This window comes from Globicephala melas, chromosome 1, assembly GCF_963455315.2.
Source record: "Globicephala melas chromosome 1, mGloMel1.2, whole genome shotgun sequence".
Taxonomy (NCBI): domain Eukaryota; kingdom Metazoa; phylum Chordata; class Mammalia; order Artiodactyla; family Delphinidae; genus Globicephala; species Globicephala melas.
This window is the reverse complement of record NC_083314.1, coordinates 180,071,125-180,087,934: the sequence shown is the minus strand read 5'-3', so window position 1 is coordinate 180,087,934 and position 16,810 is coordinate 180,071,125. Positions and strand designations below refer to the sequence as shown.

General features: G+C 39.9%; 1 protein-coding gene across 13 annotated transcripts in view; it reads left to right on the top strand.

The window, feature by feature from the left end:
• The window catches only part of KIF1B (kinesin family member 1B), a 148,359-nt gene that overhangs the window by 94,759 nt on the left and 36,790 nt on the right, over positions 1 to 16,810 (top strand). For 9 of the 13 annotated variants that reach the window (XM_030878866.3, XM_060283243.2, XM_060283250.2 and 6 more), the window contains 5 exons: positions 6,056 to 6,149; positions 7,273 to 7,421; positions 8,812 to 8,990; positions 9,146 to 9,283; positions 10,459 to 10,707. In XM_030878866.3, the coding sequence (XP_030734726.1) occupies positions 6,056 to 6,149; positions 7,273 to 7,421; positions 8,812 to 8,990; positions 9,146 to 9,283; positions 10,459 to 10,707 (809 nt within the window). The remainder of the gene's footprint in view (positions 1 to 6,055; positions 6,150 to 7,272; positions 7,422 to 8,811; positions 8,991 to 9,145; positions 9,284 to 10,458; positions 10,708 to 16,810) is intronic. The other 4 variants (XM_070046042.1, XM_070046043.1, XM_070046041.1 and 1 more) reach the window with 1 other exon arrangement.

The following is a 16,810-nucleotide window of genomic DNA, read 5'->3' as shown; positions in this document are numbered from 1 at the left end:
ACTTGTCCACCTTCTTTTTCTTGTTTCCTCTCCCCATTCTTAGTTGAACTCACTCTGGTCAGACTCATTCCCACCTCACCACTGAAGCCACCCTGATTAGGGTCACCAGCAATGTCCATGGTGACAAATCCAGGGTGTTTTCTCAGACCTCATCTTACTAAATCTGTCTAGCATTTGACATGCGTTGCCTGCTCTTTACTTCTTGGAACACCTTATTCTCTTGGCTCCTGATTTTCCTCTGACCTCACTGGCTGTTCCTTCGTGGTCTCTGTGGACACAGACATTGGCTCTTTCCGCATCTGTTCGTCCCACCAGGTGACCTTACGCATTTCCGTGTCCACACAGGTGATGATGCAGACAGCACCTCCTGTGTGTTGTGCATTTACAGTGGGCCCTTGAAAGACACGGGTTTGAACTGCACGGGTCCACTTATATGTGGATTTTTTTTCAGTGCGTATGTTCAGCAGTACTCCTCAATCCACGGTTGGTTGAGTCTGCGGACGTGGAACCTCAGAAACCGAGGGCCGACTGTAAAGTTACACGCTGATTTTTGACTGCATGGTCAGTGCCCCAACCCCTGTGTTGTTCAAGGGTCAACTGTACTTGGGCCAATAAACATTTTACATGTATTAGCTTATTGAAGCCTCGCAACAGCCCTCTTCTGTAAAGTAAGTGTTGTTATTCCCATTTTACATGCCTTCCCATTGTCACACAGCTACTAAGTGGGGATCCAGGTCCAGTCTCAGGCAGTCGGTCTGTCTGCAAACCACTGCCCTGCCTCCCTCTCTGCTGACTCTCAGATGTACTCTCTCCAGCCTGGGCCATTCCCCTGACCTCTGGACATAGATGCACAGCTCTGACCTGCCATCCAGAAAGCTAACTGGCATCTCACATTTAAACTATCTAAACCAGGGCAGCTAGCTCAGACCAAATATCCAAGGGTGATCCTCAGTTTCCCTTTTTTTAGTACACCCCATGATCACATCATCTGTAGGACACACTTCCTCTGTCTGTAAAACATATCCCAGCTCCATTCTCTTTTCATCACCTTTGCTGCTGATACCCTGGACCAGGCCACTGCCATCTCCCTTGAAACTGCAGGGACAGCTTCATAACTGCTGGCCTTGCTTCCAAGCCCACAGGCTATATTCTCCGTGGAGAGTGGTATTTTTAAAACATATGCTAGACCACAGTACTTCCCAGCTCTACACCACCCAGTGGCTTCCCTTAGAATAAAATCCACAGTCCTTCCCGTGGCCTATAAGGCTGTCCATAGCTTGGTCCCTATCTGACTACTTCTCAACTGCATCTCCAACCCTTCTCACTCCTCCAGTCTACCACACAGGTTTTCTTCCTTTTCCTTAAACACACCAAGTTCCTTTCCATCCCAGGACCTTTGTACTTGCTGTTATATTTGACTGGAATAAACCCCCACCAGAGATCTGAGTGCTTGCTTAGAGCTCTGATTAAATGTTATCTCTATGGAGAGACCTTCCCTGACCACTTAATCTAAAAGTCTTCCTCCACTCCTCTCTTCTCTCTGTTACTCTCTGAAAGCTACCTTTCTTTATCTTTCTTCATAGTATCAATACTACTCTCTACTGAAATCCTAGTGTGTACAGTGTCTGTTTACTGTTTATCATCTCTCCCTTACCAGTGAGACTCCTGTCTTATTGATCACTGTATTTCTAGCATCTGGCACATAGTAGGAGTGAAAAAAGTATTAATTTGTTGATGAAATGAATGGATGGATAGTGGTTAAAAAAAAAAGCATGCTTTGAGTCCAATTGCTTGGGTTCAGATCCTATTTCTACTACTTGCTAATTTTGATCTTTGGAAAGTTACTTAATTTCTTTAAGCCTTTTTCTTTTTTAACATGAGGATAAAATAGTAGCATTTTCGTAGGGTTATTGGGATGATTGAAACAATCCATGTTAAACATTAAGAACAGTTCCTAGTACAGTGAGCTTAAAAACAAGGATAGTCGGGTGGAAGAGAGCATTCTAGAAGAGGAAACAGCCAGTGCAGTGCCTTTATAAATATAGAGCATATATTCAGTTAGTTGGGACTTTTTATAAACATGGAAGTTTCCTGGAAAATATGTTATTTTTGAGCTTGTTTTCCATAATGGTCCTAGTTTTCCCCATGAAATCAGCAGAACAATAGTATCTGAATCTCTTTATCCGTTTGTTGTAGGAAAATCCAGGGCTTAGAGTTTTTCTGGTAGCATACAGAATATCCTTGTTGGAAGCTCATGTGCAGCCTGGTTTGGGGAAGAGGCCAATTCAAGAATGGTGTTGACATTTGGACTACCAGCTGCTTATAGAAATTTTCCCTGGTCAAAATGCAATTAAAGTTTTAGGTCTATAGCATTATGGAACATCTTTTTATGTCAGCTTTACTGCCACGAAAGCACAACCACAGCCCTTAGGGAAAGTCACCCTTATACTTTAACTGTCAGAATCTGAGGATTTTGTTTTCATTGGTAGTTTGACCAGCTTATAAACCTGTTCTTGAGGAAGTCCTTAGAAATAAGCCAGTCACAAAAAGTCACAATTGTATGATTCCATTTATATGAGATACCTAGAGTAGTCAAAACTGTGGAGACAGAAGGTAGAATGCTGGTTGCCAGGGGCTGCGGGGGTGAGAGTTAGTATTTAAAGGACAAAGAGTTTTAGTTTTACAAGGTGAAGAGTTCTGGAGTGTGGATAGTGGTGATGGTTGCACAGTGTTATTAACGTATTTCATACCTTAAAAGTGGTTAAGATGGTAAATTTTATGTTATGTGTATATTACTGTAATTTAGAAATTGGGGAAAAAATGAAAAACAACAAAATCCTCAAGCTAAGATATTAACATTTTTTTCCACCTGATGCTTTTTCCGTAAATCAGCTGTCTTTCTCTTTTTGCTGAAAGAATCCTATGTAATAACATAGGTTTTGTAGAAACCACACCCCCAACCTCTTACTTTGAAAACAAATAGTACAATGAACCTTTGTATACCCATGTTTATATACTTTTCCTGAATCATTTGAAAGTGAGTTATAATGTCACTTTACCCCTAAATACACATGTATCTCCTAAAATCAAGGACATTCTCTTAATACCATTATCCCGTCCAAAAATTTAATACTGATTCAGTATCATGTAAAATACAGGTCATTTTCAAATTTCACTAATTGTCTGAAAAATATAACTGTTGGAAGTGTGTGTGTGCATGTTTTTTAATCCAAGATCCAGTCACGGTTCATTGATTGCATTTGGTTCTGATGGTTCTTTTATCTTTTGTTACACAGGTATTTTTGAAGAGTCTAGGCCACATTCTAATTTGTCTGATTGTTTCCCCAAGATTAGATTTAGGGTAAACATTTTTGTTAAGAATGCTATAAATGTTACATTGTGTACTTCCATTTGCTTCACATCAGTAGACATAAAATGTCAATTTGTTCTATTATCAGTAATGATAAAGTTTAATAAATTTAGTTAATGTGTTGTTTCCCAGCTCTTTCTCCTTGTTAGTAGGCTCTTGAGATTGTGTGAATATTCTGTTTTCCATCCACCTTTTGCTCAGTTGTTTTGGCTTTTATTAATGATCCTTGCCTGATTCAATTACTGCATCTAGGGTTGCAATGTAGTGATTTTCTAATTGTCATTGCCTCTGCATTTATTAACTGGCTTTTTGTTTTGTTTTTTGGTAAAGGAGAGCTTTCCCTTTTTCTCTCCTTCTTTCAGTATCACTGTGGGCTCATGGATTCTTTTCATACTCAATGTGCTGTATATTCTTTTCCTGTTATTATTATTTATTGGCCAATGGGAGTCTTTGTCCTTTTGAAATGGTCCCATCGGTCTTTGAGTACTCCATGCTTTCTGGCCCAAGATATTCTGGGGTTACCTTGTATTTTCCTTGCTCCAGATCTGAAGTCAGTCAGTTTCACAAGGAACCCTGGTTCCTTTTAGTGGGGAATGGTATTTAGAAACCAGAATTGGGGGCTAGGTGTACTTAGAAAAGAAACTTTAAAAAAACACTACCTGTCATTTTGATAGTGTGTTACCATTTAAGCGGACTTGAACTTGCTTTTTTTTTTTTTTTTTTTGGTGGTACGCAGGCCTCTCATTGTTGCGGCCTCTCCCGTTGCGGAGCGCAGGCTCAGCGGCCATGGCTCATGGGCCTAGCCGCTCCGCGGCATGTGGGATCTTCCCGGACCGGGGCACGAACCCGTGTCCCCTGCATCGGCAGGCGGACTCTCAACCACTGCGCCACCAGGGAAGCCCCTAACTTGTGTTTTTAAATGGTTTGTCATTTGGTCCTTCCTGCAGTCCTGTGTGGTAGGCAAGGTCGAACACTAAAATCTTCATTTTAAAGATGGCAAAAATGAGGTGTAGAAAGGATTAACTTTCCCAGAATTATAAGACTAATAAGAGCAGGTGCCAGGAGCAAAGCCGCAGTCTTTTTACCTGCTACTTTATATTTTTCATTTTTCCCACAGTACATAGTTTCCTAAAAAGTGTGTTTAGATGTCTTTAAAAAGCTGTTTCGGGGCTTCCCTGGTGGCGCAGTGGTTGAGAGTCCGCCTGCCGATGCAGGGGACACGGGTTCGTGCCCCGGTCTGGGAAGATCCCACATGCTGCGGAGCGGCTAGGCCAGTGAGCCATGGCCGCGGGGCCTGTGCTCCGCAACGGGATAGGCAACAGCAGTGAGAGGCCCACGTACCACAAAAAAAAAAAAAAAAAAAGCTGTTTCCCTGGCTCTTGGTCACTGCCAGCTCCACTAAAGAGAGAAAGCTTCCTTTGTGAGACTAAATGATAAATGACTGGAGCCTAGAGAATATTTGCATCCCTCTTAGCATAGCCATTGGGAGCGCCTTTTGTAACGGGGTTTGCTAGCGAGGCTTTCAGTGGTCTTCTGTAATGCGTGGAATATTTGATTTGTGACTTGGAGAGCTCTGTTTGAAAACAGTACATAGTCATACCTAAACCATGACAGCCTGGAATCGGCCCACTCCCAGGAAGCAGGAAGCCTGCTAGTATATTTTTAAAATGCTGTGCTTATGTTGTGATTTGGTGTTGTATTATGTGAAGGTCTTTTTTCTTAACTTGTTTTATTGTCAAAAAACACAAGCTTTTTTTTCATTTAACACTCCAAGGAACCTTTTTAGACATTTTTTTCCTTAATCTCTCTCCACCATGCAATTTTAATATGTCAGATATATAGTATATCAGTTTATATACTCTATGTATATTTGTGCTTTATACATAAAAAGAGTACTTTTTTTTTTTTAATCCCCCAAGAACCACTTTTTTTTCCCTGTTAGGACTGATATCACCCTAATTGAGACTGCATGGAGTAAGATGGAGGAAGGAAGGATGAATATGATTTGAAATATAGTAATACATTTTGTATTATAATAATATATTTTGAAATAAAGTTTATTTATTGAATAAATAAATGCAATATATAGATTATTTCAATCCTAAGAGCACTGTGATCTTTTGGTTACCTGAAGGCTAAACTCATCCTACAGCTGCAAAGATAGTAATATTTCATCCATAGGGAGCTTCAGGGTCTACAGTCTGAATTCTTTTCCCCGTCCAAACAGTTAGATAATTAGAACTCTTGGCAATACTGGTGAATTTAATCTTTTCCAGTATTGTTTTCTCCAGAATTCTTGGATGTGTAAAGATACTATTTAAGTGTATTTTAACATTTAAGGGACACATGCATTTTTCCTTCAAAATCCCCCCTCTCCTCTACCACAACCCCAAGTACAGAACTCTTGAGTCTGAGGGAGTAGAAACAGAGAGACTGCAGTTAAATTCCTTGGAACACAAGATCTTTTAAAGCATTTACCCATTGCAGACTATTTTGTGTGCTTTATGGCTTTTTTCTGAAGCATTTCTTTGTATGTCTTTCTTTTCACTGTTGTTTCCTACCTCAATCTTCTCTTTTCTTTGTCTTTTGCAATCTGTACCTTGCCCCAATCTTCCTTTCTTTTTTCTTTTCCTTCCTTCTTATGTCCTCTCTCTCCTACATGTTATCTCCTTTCTTTTCGTTCAGGATTATGAGAGTAAATTGCAGGCCTTGCAGAAGCAGGTGGAGACGAGATCCCTGGCAGCAGAAACAACTGAAGAGGAAGAAGAGGAGGAAGAAGGTGAAATATAGAGACTGAAACTTTCCTCTGTATTGATATATGTTTTGGATCTGTGCTGTCAAATTACTGAGCTGATTTAAAGATGATTTAAAAGATGCTCAATGCTGAGAATCCAGGCTGTACTCTGTGAGGTGGGGATGGGGCTCATAGTGTCTATTAGAACACAAGCCATCTATCTGAGCATAGTCTCCATAGAAATCTGTTGGGCAATTTATATAAACTGTCTCATATTACTGTACATATGAAGTTCACATATATGTTGCAAATAAATATAGAGCTTAATCTTTGTTAAGATACTCTGTTTTATTTTCTGGTTTATGTCAGGGATTTCCGAGTGAGGGCTTTGGAATATGTCAGCGTACATTAAAGCTATTTCTGGCAGATTGCTAATCACATTGCTTAGTCCTGCCTACCTGTCTTAAGTTTTCTAGAATTTCTTAGTTGAATTAGGGCTTTAATGGTTAGTTACTCCCTTACAATGCAGTATGAACATTCATCACATTTCATTTTTCTATCCAACCTCTCAGTAATCTCAAGCCTTCATAATAACTTTGAAGGAACTCTTAATTTATGTACTAAATTCTTTATTTTTAAATATCCATGTGAGGGGCTTCCCTGGTGGTCCAGTGGGTAAGACTCCATGCTCCCAATGCAGGGGGCCTGGGTTCGATCCCTGGTCGGGGAACTAGATCCTGCAGGCATGCTGCAACTAAGAATCCGCGCAACTTAAGAGTCCGCGCAACTAAGAGTCTGCATGCCACAACTGAAAAAAAGGTCCTGTATGCCACAACTAAAGATCCCGCATGCCTCAACAAAGAGCCCACGTGCTGCAACTAAGACCCGGCACAGGCTAAATAAATAAATAAATATTTAAAAATAAAAAATAAATATCTATGTGAAATACGACCTTCTTTTTCCTGTACTAGAAAGAAAAATAGATATATTTGAAGTTGTACAACGTACTAGGGGTTTTTCTTTATTATAAGCCACACATTAAGGTATATCTTAAAAAAGAATGGAGGAAAACTGGAAAATACTTGATGAAAGAGATGAGGTAGAGGAGGGATATAATTTCTACATGGTTATGAGATCACCATTCAATACACTTCGTTTGCTCTTTCAGTTCCTTGGACACAACATGAATTTGAGCTGGCCCAGTGGGCCTTCCGGAAGTGGAAGTCTCACCAGTTTACCTCATTAAGGGACTTACTCTGGGGCAATGCCGTTTACCTGAAGGAGGCCAATGCCATCAGTGTGGAATTGAAGAAGAAGGTACGGAGGGTGTGGAAACATGGACCATCTGGAGGCAGAGCTGAGCCTGGTGGGCTTCATGGTCCTCATCTTGAGCTAACCTTTCCCTTGGGTGAACTCAGCAGCTTTTTGCTATGAAACAGGTTTCTATATGCCTGTATTTAATATATGTACCTGGAACATAGTAGGTACTAACTAAATATTTGTTAAATGAAAATTTTAAAATAACATGTTTTCTAGCTTATTTTACAAGCAAGGAGACCGTATTCCTGACAGGAGCTAGAGAAACATATTGGTAGCAAAATACTTCTCTTGGGTTTCTGAAAATCTCAATTTTCTTTTAGTTTTCTACCATTAAGTTGGCACTTCTAAGTCCTATGTGCCCTCTCATCTTCTAGGGTCTGAGAGGCAGTTTTGTGTGATGGACAGGCACGTACACTCTGCACCCAGACAGCCAGGTTCCAACCCCAGCTCTCCCAGTTGTTTGACCCTAATAGCCCCAGGCCTCCAGTCCCTCACCTGCAAAATGGGTTTGGCAACAGTGCCTGCCACCCAGGGATTTTGTGAGAGATGAGAGCGTGAATGCATGGAAGGTGCTGAAGTAGTGCCTAGACATGGTAATTAATATTACTGAAACATCACACCACACCTTAGATTTATTCTTCTTTATGTCCCACGGTTTAACAGTCTCCTGATGGCTAAGATTTACAGGCGGCGGGGTGGGAGGGGCAATACTGTGAAGTAGGTAAGAGCACAGACTGCCTGGCTTTGGGAAAAATCATTATCTTCTCCGAGGGCTATATTCTAGTTCTGTAAAATGGGGATAAGACGTCTTATTCATTCATAACCCCATCTCATTTTGTAATCATTTATTAACTATTTCCCTCTTCAACTAGACTAAAAGATGGCAGGGACTATCTTTTTGTCTTACAGCTGTATATAGCATTCCATTAATAGTTGGTGAAAATAGAGGGTGGTATCAAGAGATAAATGACATGATGAATGCAAAGCACTTAGCCTGTGGTAACAGTTTTAAGAGTAATAGTTGTAATCCTCTGAATTTAAAATGGAAAACCTTAGCGTGCCTCCACCCTCTCTCATTAGTGGGTGAGGGTGCACTCCTGGGTCCACCATTTGTTCTCTACAGAAGTCTTCGTTCAGTCAACCAAAGTATATTTATTGAGATTTTTAGGTTGTGCAAAAACACTGTGCCAGGCTAGGAAAACAAAGTCTGTAAATAGCTTAATGATTAATATACAAGTGGCCACTTTTTTCAGTTGATCACAAGCTGTTGAGCATGTGCTGCTGTTTGACCTCCTTCCCATCAGGCGTGATTATATTGCCTTGTTTCCAAAACTTACTAGCTAAAAACAGAAAGGCCGTTTGTCGATGGTTTCTTCCTTCCATTTAGGTGCAGTTTCAGTTTGTTCTTCTGACTGACACGTTGTACTCCCCTTTGCCTCCTGAATTACTTCCCACTGAGATGGAAAAAACTCAGGAAGACAGACCGTTCCCTCGTACAGTGGTGGCCGTAGAAGTCCAGGATCTGAAAAACGGAGCAACACATTATTGGTCTTTGGCGAAACTTAAGTATGAAAATGTCATGCATAAAGCCTTTATTCTTATTTAATATCATTAAATGGTGGGAGCAGCTTTTTAAAATCTTACATGGAAGATACTTCCAAGATGAAATTTTGATGTGACCTTGTGATACTAACCCAGCACACTTTATGGTTACTGTACAGGCAGAGGCTGGATTTGATGCGAGAGATGTATGACAGGGCAGGTGAGATGGCCTCCAGCGCCCAAGATGAAAGTGAAACCACCATGACTGGCAGCGATCCATTTTATGATCGATTCCATTGGTTCAAACTTGTAGGAAGGTAAGTAATGATTTTATTGGTGTCTTCTTTTCAGGTAATGAATGGTTTTATTTTAATTGTTTAAAGGCTTAGCAGATATTCCAGGAAGTTAAAGAAAAAGTACAAAAAAGCCCCATTTATAATCTTATCCACTCATGCACAGCCACTGTGTCATTTGGTATATTTCCCTTTAGTTTTACCCAACAGGCACATTTTTTTTAAGTTTCAGACTTTCAATCAAAGTAACTGACAGTCTTCCCTGCCTGTCAGCTCATTCACAAAATGTCTTACACTTGACCAAGATAGATTTAAAAGAAAAAGGAAACCTGTGTCTGTATCCTGCATAGTTTAAAATCACAGTATGACGTCCAGTTTATCAGACTGCAGTCTCTCCATGATTGTCCTCACTTTAATTTTTAAAGCAGTTCATCTCACTTTAGTCTTTGCCAAGAGTGAATAATTGCACACCTTAGTAATCCACCTGAGCCTTTTTTGTGTATACTTTACTTTCAGCATTTAACGTGAGTCCATAGTGAGTCACGTTCTTAGAGGTTTAGAATTTTTAAAGCAGAGAAGTATAAGTTTTCACCTTAATGATTTCAGAATTTGAAAAATTTTCTAATTGCAAAAACTTTCCAACAGTTTTAAAGGAACTGGGTTAAAAGGTGGAGCTGGAGTCATAGTATTTTGTAGAAATGAAGTAAGTCTTTTCCAGTCTACTCTGATAGTAGAGCGTTTTCAAAGAGATGAATTGGCCAAACACGTCTTACCCAAGCAAGGCACATACCTGCTTTGCCATATATCATTTCATCTGTTTTGTTTTCTGCTCAGAGATGACATGGGAATTGGAGTAAAGATTTAAACATTATTATTTCACCTAATATTGAGTGGCTCCTTTGAGACCTGGCTGCTGATTTTTTGTGTGAACTGGAGAACTTAAATGTTTTACAGCACATTGTTTACCTCGGATATTCTACTCATGTATTTCCTTTGCTTTTCTCATTCCAAGGATCAGTCCTTGTTCCATTTCACCTGAGCCAGATGATTTATGCTTATTTTATCCCTTTGCTTTTCCACTTGCTTGTGTTGTTTTGGTTCCCCAGTGGGTTCTGTCCTGTTGGCAGCTGTAGCTTCCTGTTTAACCAACTATTCCTCTCTCCTTGGCTGTGTCCGTCGGGATCTTACCTGGTGTCTAGCGCCCCCATTTTCCACGGCTGTGTGAATGAGCGCCTTGCTGACCGCACGCCCTCCCCCACTTTTTCCACGGCCGATTCCGACATCACTGAGCTGGCTGACGAGCAGCAAGATGAGATGGAGGATTTTGATGATGAGGCATTCGTGGATGACACCGGCTCTGACGCAGGGACGGAGGAGGGATCAGATCTCTTCAGTGATGGGCATGACCCGTTTTACGACAGATCCCCATGGTTCATTTTAGTGGGAAGGTTGGTGAGGTTAAAGTGAGAAAGGCAAAAAGGGACCAGCTCTTGCTCTAAAGAGGCTCCTTGTGCAATTTTGGACAATTTTGCTTTAGCCAGTTCAATTCATGACACGCTGATCTGGCTGAGAGAGCCCTCAGGCAGCATCTGTGAGGTACTTGGCCTACTCGGTACGGCATGCGGCAGCGTGTGGACACTCTCCATGGAGGATTCCTTGTCTCAAACTGCCCTGTAATTTTGTTCTGAAGGGGGAGACCCCAGAGGAGAAAATAATCAAAGCTAAGAGTCACACCGTTACGGAGTTGAACAATGTCATTGTGTCTGATGTTTCCTCTTTGTGGGAATGTGAGCTAGAAAGCAAAAGGGGCAACGTGAGAAGGATAGCAGAGCAAGTCCAAGGCTAGGCTGAAAGGACTCGTGGCATCAGCAGGAATCGCGAGGACAGAAGTGGAATCAGGAGTAGTGTTAGGTTTATTTCTTGCTTCGTCTGTGAATCCAGAAAAGACTCAAGAGCGTGAAGTTTCCTCTTTGTCTAACTAAAATGGATGCCTTTCTTTGGCCAGTTTCATAGATCTTTGGCTTGTGCTAAGATTTTACCTATAGGCATTATAATGATGAATCTCATAAAATTATCTGTTGAAACCATCAACAATGGATATTTGTTCAGTGCTCCATGACACTGCTTTGTGTTAAGTTCAGCTTACCAAACCAAGGCATTGTCTCTGGCCCCATCTGTCAGTGATGCAGAGCTCTCAGGCACATGTTCCTAATACTGGGGTCTTTGTCTATATCCAGTCTTCATGCTGAAGTAATTTTAATTACAAATTCAACAGTGCAGCACTCACTGAATTAACAAAAAATTATGTCTATGTTTTGATTTAATTTCAACACTGCATTAAAACCACATGTTGTTGAACCCTTTAAAAATAAGGGAAATTATATTAGTGTTAGTGGATAAGCACCAGTTATCTAAAACTATGAAAGTGCAGCGAGTCTCCTGACCCATTAGGGACACAAGGTTCTAAAACTTAGCTCAGAGTATGGTGTTGATTACCTGGTGAGAACTAAATAAATAATGTAGAAGATGATCACTTTTATGGAAAGGGGGAAAAGAAAAGCTTTTTGATAGAAATTAAAGCCTCAGTTATGACTGTGGGCTGTACTATTAGACAGTCTTGGGGTTTTACAATGGTAAAGGGGCATTTATTCAGTTTTTCCATGAATAAATATAAAGGATTATACAACCATGAATATTGTCTGGTGTATTGCCAGGAATAGATGCTTAGAATTTCAGAGAAGCTGATTTATATTAAAATTGAGAAGGGTACTTCTGTGTACAAATAATGGGACCATAATGCTTTCCTTACTTTATGGCTGTTTCCGTCCTCTTCTGAGAGGGTCGGAAGTTGGAATCAAGTTTTTATCCACAAACTGCTTGGTCCTGATGCCAGTCTTGCAGCTTCTCACGCTGCTCACTTTGTTCTACATTATCACACATGAGGAATAGGTAGCTTCACCCTATGTGGTGTGGTGGAAAGAACACCGACCTAACTTAGGACAAGCAACTAAAACGGAGACCTGTTAGGTTCTGAAGTATAAACTGAAGAGTTAGGTAGGGAGAAGAAAAAGCATTAAAGATCTTTTTCATCTTTTGTATTCTTTCATCCACACTAGCAAAATGAATATCCTGGTTCTACTCAGAATTCTACTCAGAAGCATTTGTATTTTGAGCCAGTTGTATGAAAATCCCACGTAATGTGGAAATTCTCTGTGTTAAGATATATGTATTTTCTCTCATTTTAATCATATCAGATTTAAGTGTAGGTATAAGGCAATCAGCTCTACTTTGATTTTCAAATAAATTATTTGTGGAGCTGTGGCTCAGGAATTGACCTTTCCATTTCTTTGGGTTCCCAGATTCTAAAACTGACTTCGCTTTGCAAGAAAAGTATTAGGGGAGAAGGTGAAATCATAGCAGTCAGCAGAGTGAAGGATAGCTCTTTATTTTCACCCTCGACTGCATTTCTTACCTACAAACAATTTGTAATAATGCAACATCACCCAGTTACGTACCAGTCATTCTCTGTGTAAGAGGAGTAACTTCTGTGCTGTTTTTGTGATTCACGGGATTAGATTTCCCGTACTGGCACATAATTGCAAATACAATTTACTTATAAAATTTTCCAGTTTTTTGTAAAATTCCATTTATAGGTTTTGATTCATGGCCTTGGCTGCCTCTGGTGAATTTTTATATGAAAATTAAAAGAGCTTGTCCCTTTAGCTGTTCTCTTATGGCATGCTGGGATGTTATGAATCATCCATCGTCATTTGGGATGAAATGTAAAGTATTTAGGCTAGTGTTCTGGGTTAAAAGTCTCCTGGTTATTCTGTGACCTAAGTACCTGAACTGACATTCTTTCTGTAACTGATCATAATTATGCTGGTTTTTATTATCTTTATGTTGACAGAATTTGTTACCCTTTTTATGTAACTTCATAGAACTTTATGCTAATACATCCTTTACATCTTCCCCTCTCTCGTCCCTGTTCTCTTTCAGTCTGCTAGGTCAAGGTACAAGGATTCTCAAGAATGAAGAATAATTATAAAAATTCTAATTTAAAAAACTTCGTAAGAGAACGAGAACATTTATAGAGCCCAAAGCATTGATTTTGGACCAAAGCCTGTGTTATAATAATAAGACAAGGAGCTGTCTAGTGACTGTGCAGTTGTGTAGTCACAGTGCCGATGCACACGCCACTGCCATTGAATTATAGAATTCTCTCTTCTAAAAAGGGAAATTTACAAGAATACTTCCTATTCTTCCACTTTTGGAGTAGCCGTTGCCATAGACAGAAAGGAGATTCTTCTTTAACGTTTGTGCAAACAGTACTTTATTGTAATTAAAAACAGGGGTTCCTGTTTTTGAGTAGCTACTTTTAAGTATAAAAATAGCTATACAAATTAAATATGGTTAGGAATCTAAACATGTCCTATATAGTTAATATCCATCATGAGTATGGCTTTGAAAAACCAACCTAATATAAAGTTGAATGGCTTTGCTTCTCTACCTCTGGTTTAACCCATTTTTCTGGAAAAATCTTCCACTTCTACTTAAAGATAGAGGACAGATCACTTTCCCATTCACTTATGTACATAGATGTTCAATCACTCACCAGATATTTATTGACCAGACATGGTTCCTGCCCTCCTGGGTTTTCAGTCTGGTGGGTGAGACAGACAAATAATTACATAAATAAATGGAATCATAGCAATGATGGAGTTGTGTGTTACTGAGATCATAAAACACTAGGGGGACCTGTCATAAGAGAGTGGTATTTGGAATATGATGTGAAATCAAAGGCATGAGGTGGGTAGAAGAGCTCAGAGAGGACAGCAGACAGGGGACGAGCATATACGATGGCTCTTTAATGGCCAAGGCATTGAACGCGGGCAGTGGCTGGAATGCCAGTGAGAAATGAAGGTGGTCTGTATGTGTGCTGACTTTGAAAGTGAAATTATCCATTTGGTACCTTATGCCAAATTCGTAGTCTTTAAACTCTATCACAGTAGTTGATGTTTGAGACTCTTGTTTGTAATCCTTTTTAGACTTTTCTTTTAAAAATGTTTGTACAACGGAGCTTTATCCCTCTTTTTTAGCATTGCCCTCCCCCACCTTTGGAGCAGACTGAAAGGGAAGTAGACATCATTTGATCTGATTCAGTGTCCACTTGCAATTATTTTTGTTATACTTTCATTTATGTTTCATTTATGGTCTTTCAGTTTTATTAACATTTGTTTTTCTGTGGTGTATTTTGTCAATTTTCAGAATTGTTTTCATTACTTGGAGTTGAAATCCCAAGAATCCGCTCCATCTTCCTTTTCTTTGTTTTAAAGCAGATTCAGAGCAGGAAAAGGTGCAGACATGCATGCAGGCATACCTCGGAGATATTGCTGATTTGTTTCCAGACCACTGCAATAAAAGCAAATATTGCTATAAAGCCAGTCACGTGCCTTTTTTGTTCTCCCAATGCATATTAAAGTTACGTTTACATTACATTTGGTCTATTAAGCGTGCAAAGCATTATGTCTAAAAAAACCAGTGTATGTACCTTAATTAAAAAATACTTTACTGCTAAAAGGAATATGCTAGCCGTCATCTGAGCCTTCAGTGAAGCAGGCTTTTTGCTGGTGGAGGTTGCTGTTCGATAGCATCTAACCCACAGTAGAACTTTCAAAATTGGAGTCAGTCCACTCAGACCCTGCCATTGCTTTATCAGCTGTGTTTATGTAATATTTTAAATCCTTTGTTGTCATTTCCCAGCATCTTCACTGGAAGTAGATTCCATCTCAAGAAACCACTTTCTTTGCTCATCCATAAGAAGCAACTCTTCACCCATTAAAGTTTTATCATGAGACTATAGTAATCCAGTCCCATCTTCAGGCTCCACTTCTAATTCTTGTTCTCTTGCTATTTCTACCACGTCTGCATTTACTTTCTCCACTGAAGTCTTGAATCCCTCAAAGTCATCCATGAGGGTTGGAGTCAACTTCTTCTAAACTCCTGTTAATATTGATGATATTTTGACCTCTTCCCACAAATCACAGATGTTCCTAATGGCACCTACAATCCTTTCCAGATCCATCAAAGAAGTCACTGTCTATGGCAGCTGTAGCCTTACAAAATGTATTTCTTAAATAACAAGACTTGAAAGTCAGAATTACTCCTTGACCCATGGGCTGCAGAATGCGTGTTGTGTTAGCAGGCACGAAAATATTAATCTCCATCAGAGCTCTTGGGTTACCAGGTGCATTGTCAGTGAGCAGTAATATTTTGAAAGGGCTCTTTTTTTTTTTTTGCCCTGAGCAGTCGGTCTCAACAGTGGGCTTAAAATATTCAGTAAACCATGTTGTAAACAGATGTGCTGTCATCTAGGCTTTGTTGTTTCATTTATAGAAAACAGGCAGAGTAGATTTAGCATAATTCTTAAAGGCCCTAAGATTTTCAGAATGGTAAACGAGCATTGGCTTCAACTACAGGTCACTAGTTGCATTAGCCCCTAACAAGAAAGCCAGGCTGTCCTTTGAAGCTAGACATTTACTTCCCTCTAGCTCTGAAAGTCTTAGATGGCATCTTCCTCCAATAAAAGGCTGTTTCATCTACACTGAAATTCTTATTCAGTGTAGCCACCTTCATTAATTAACTTAGCTGGGACTTCTGGATGCTTTGCTGCAGCTTCTACATTAGCACTTCTGCTTCCCTTTGCACTTTTATGTTATGGAGACGACTTCTTTCCTTAAACATCATGAACCAACCTCTGATAGCTCCAAACTTTTCTTCTGTAGCTTCTTTACCTCTCTTGGCCTTCATAGAACTGAAGACAGTTAGAGCCTTGCTCTGGATTAGGCTTTGGCTTAAGGGAATGTTGTGGCTGTTTTGATCTTCTATCCAGACCACTAAAACTTTCTCTATATCATCAATAAGGCTTTTTTTGCTTTCTTATATCACTTGTGTATTCACTGGAGTAGCACTTTTAATTTCCTTCAAGAGCTTTTCCTTTGCAGTCACAACTTGTCTGACTGGCACAAGAGGCCTTGCTTTCAGCCTGTCTCAGCTTTCAACATGCCTTCCTCACTAAGCTTAGTTATTTCTAACTTTTGAGTTCAGGTAAGAGATGTGAGACTCTTCCTTTCACTTAAACACTTAAGAGGCCATTGTAGGGTTATTAACTGTCCTAATTTCAGTATTGTTGTGTCTCAGGAAATAGGGAGGCCCAAGGACAGGGAGAGAGACGGGGGAATGGCCTGTTGGAGCAGTCAGAACACACATTTATCGGTTAAGTTCAGTGTCTTGTATGGTTGTGGTTTGTGGCACCTCTAAACAATTACAACCGTAACGTCAAAGATGACAGATGACCATAAAAAAGAAAAAAAAGAAAAAGTTTGAAATAGTGTGAGAATTACCAAAATGTGACACAGAGTCATGAAGCAAGCAAATGTTGGAAAAATGGCGCCTTGCTGGAGACAGGGTTGCCACAAACCTTCAATTTGTAAAAAATGCAGTATCTGCAAAGCGCAAGAAAGTGGAACACAATAAAACGAGGTATGCCTG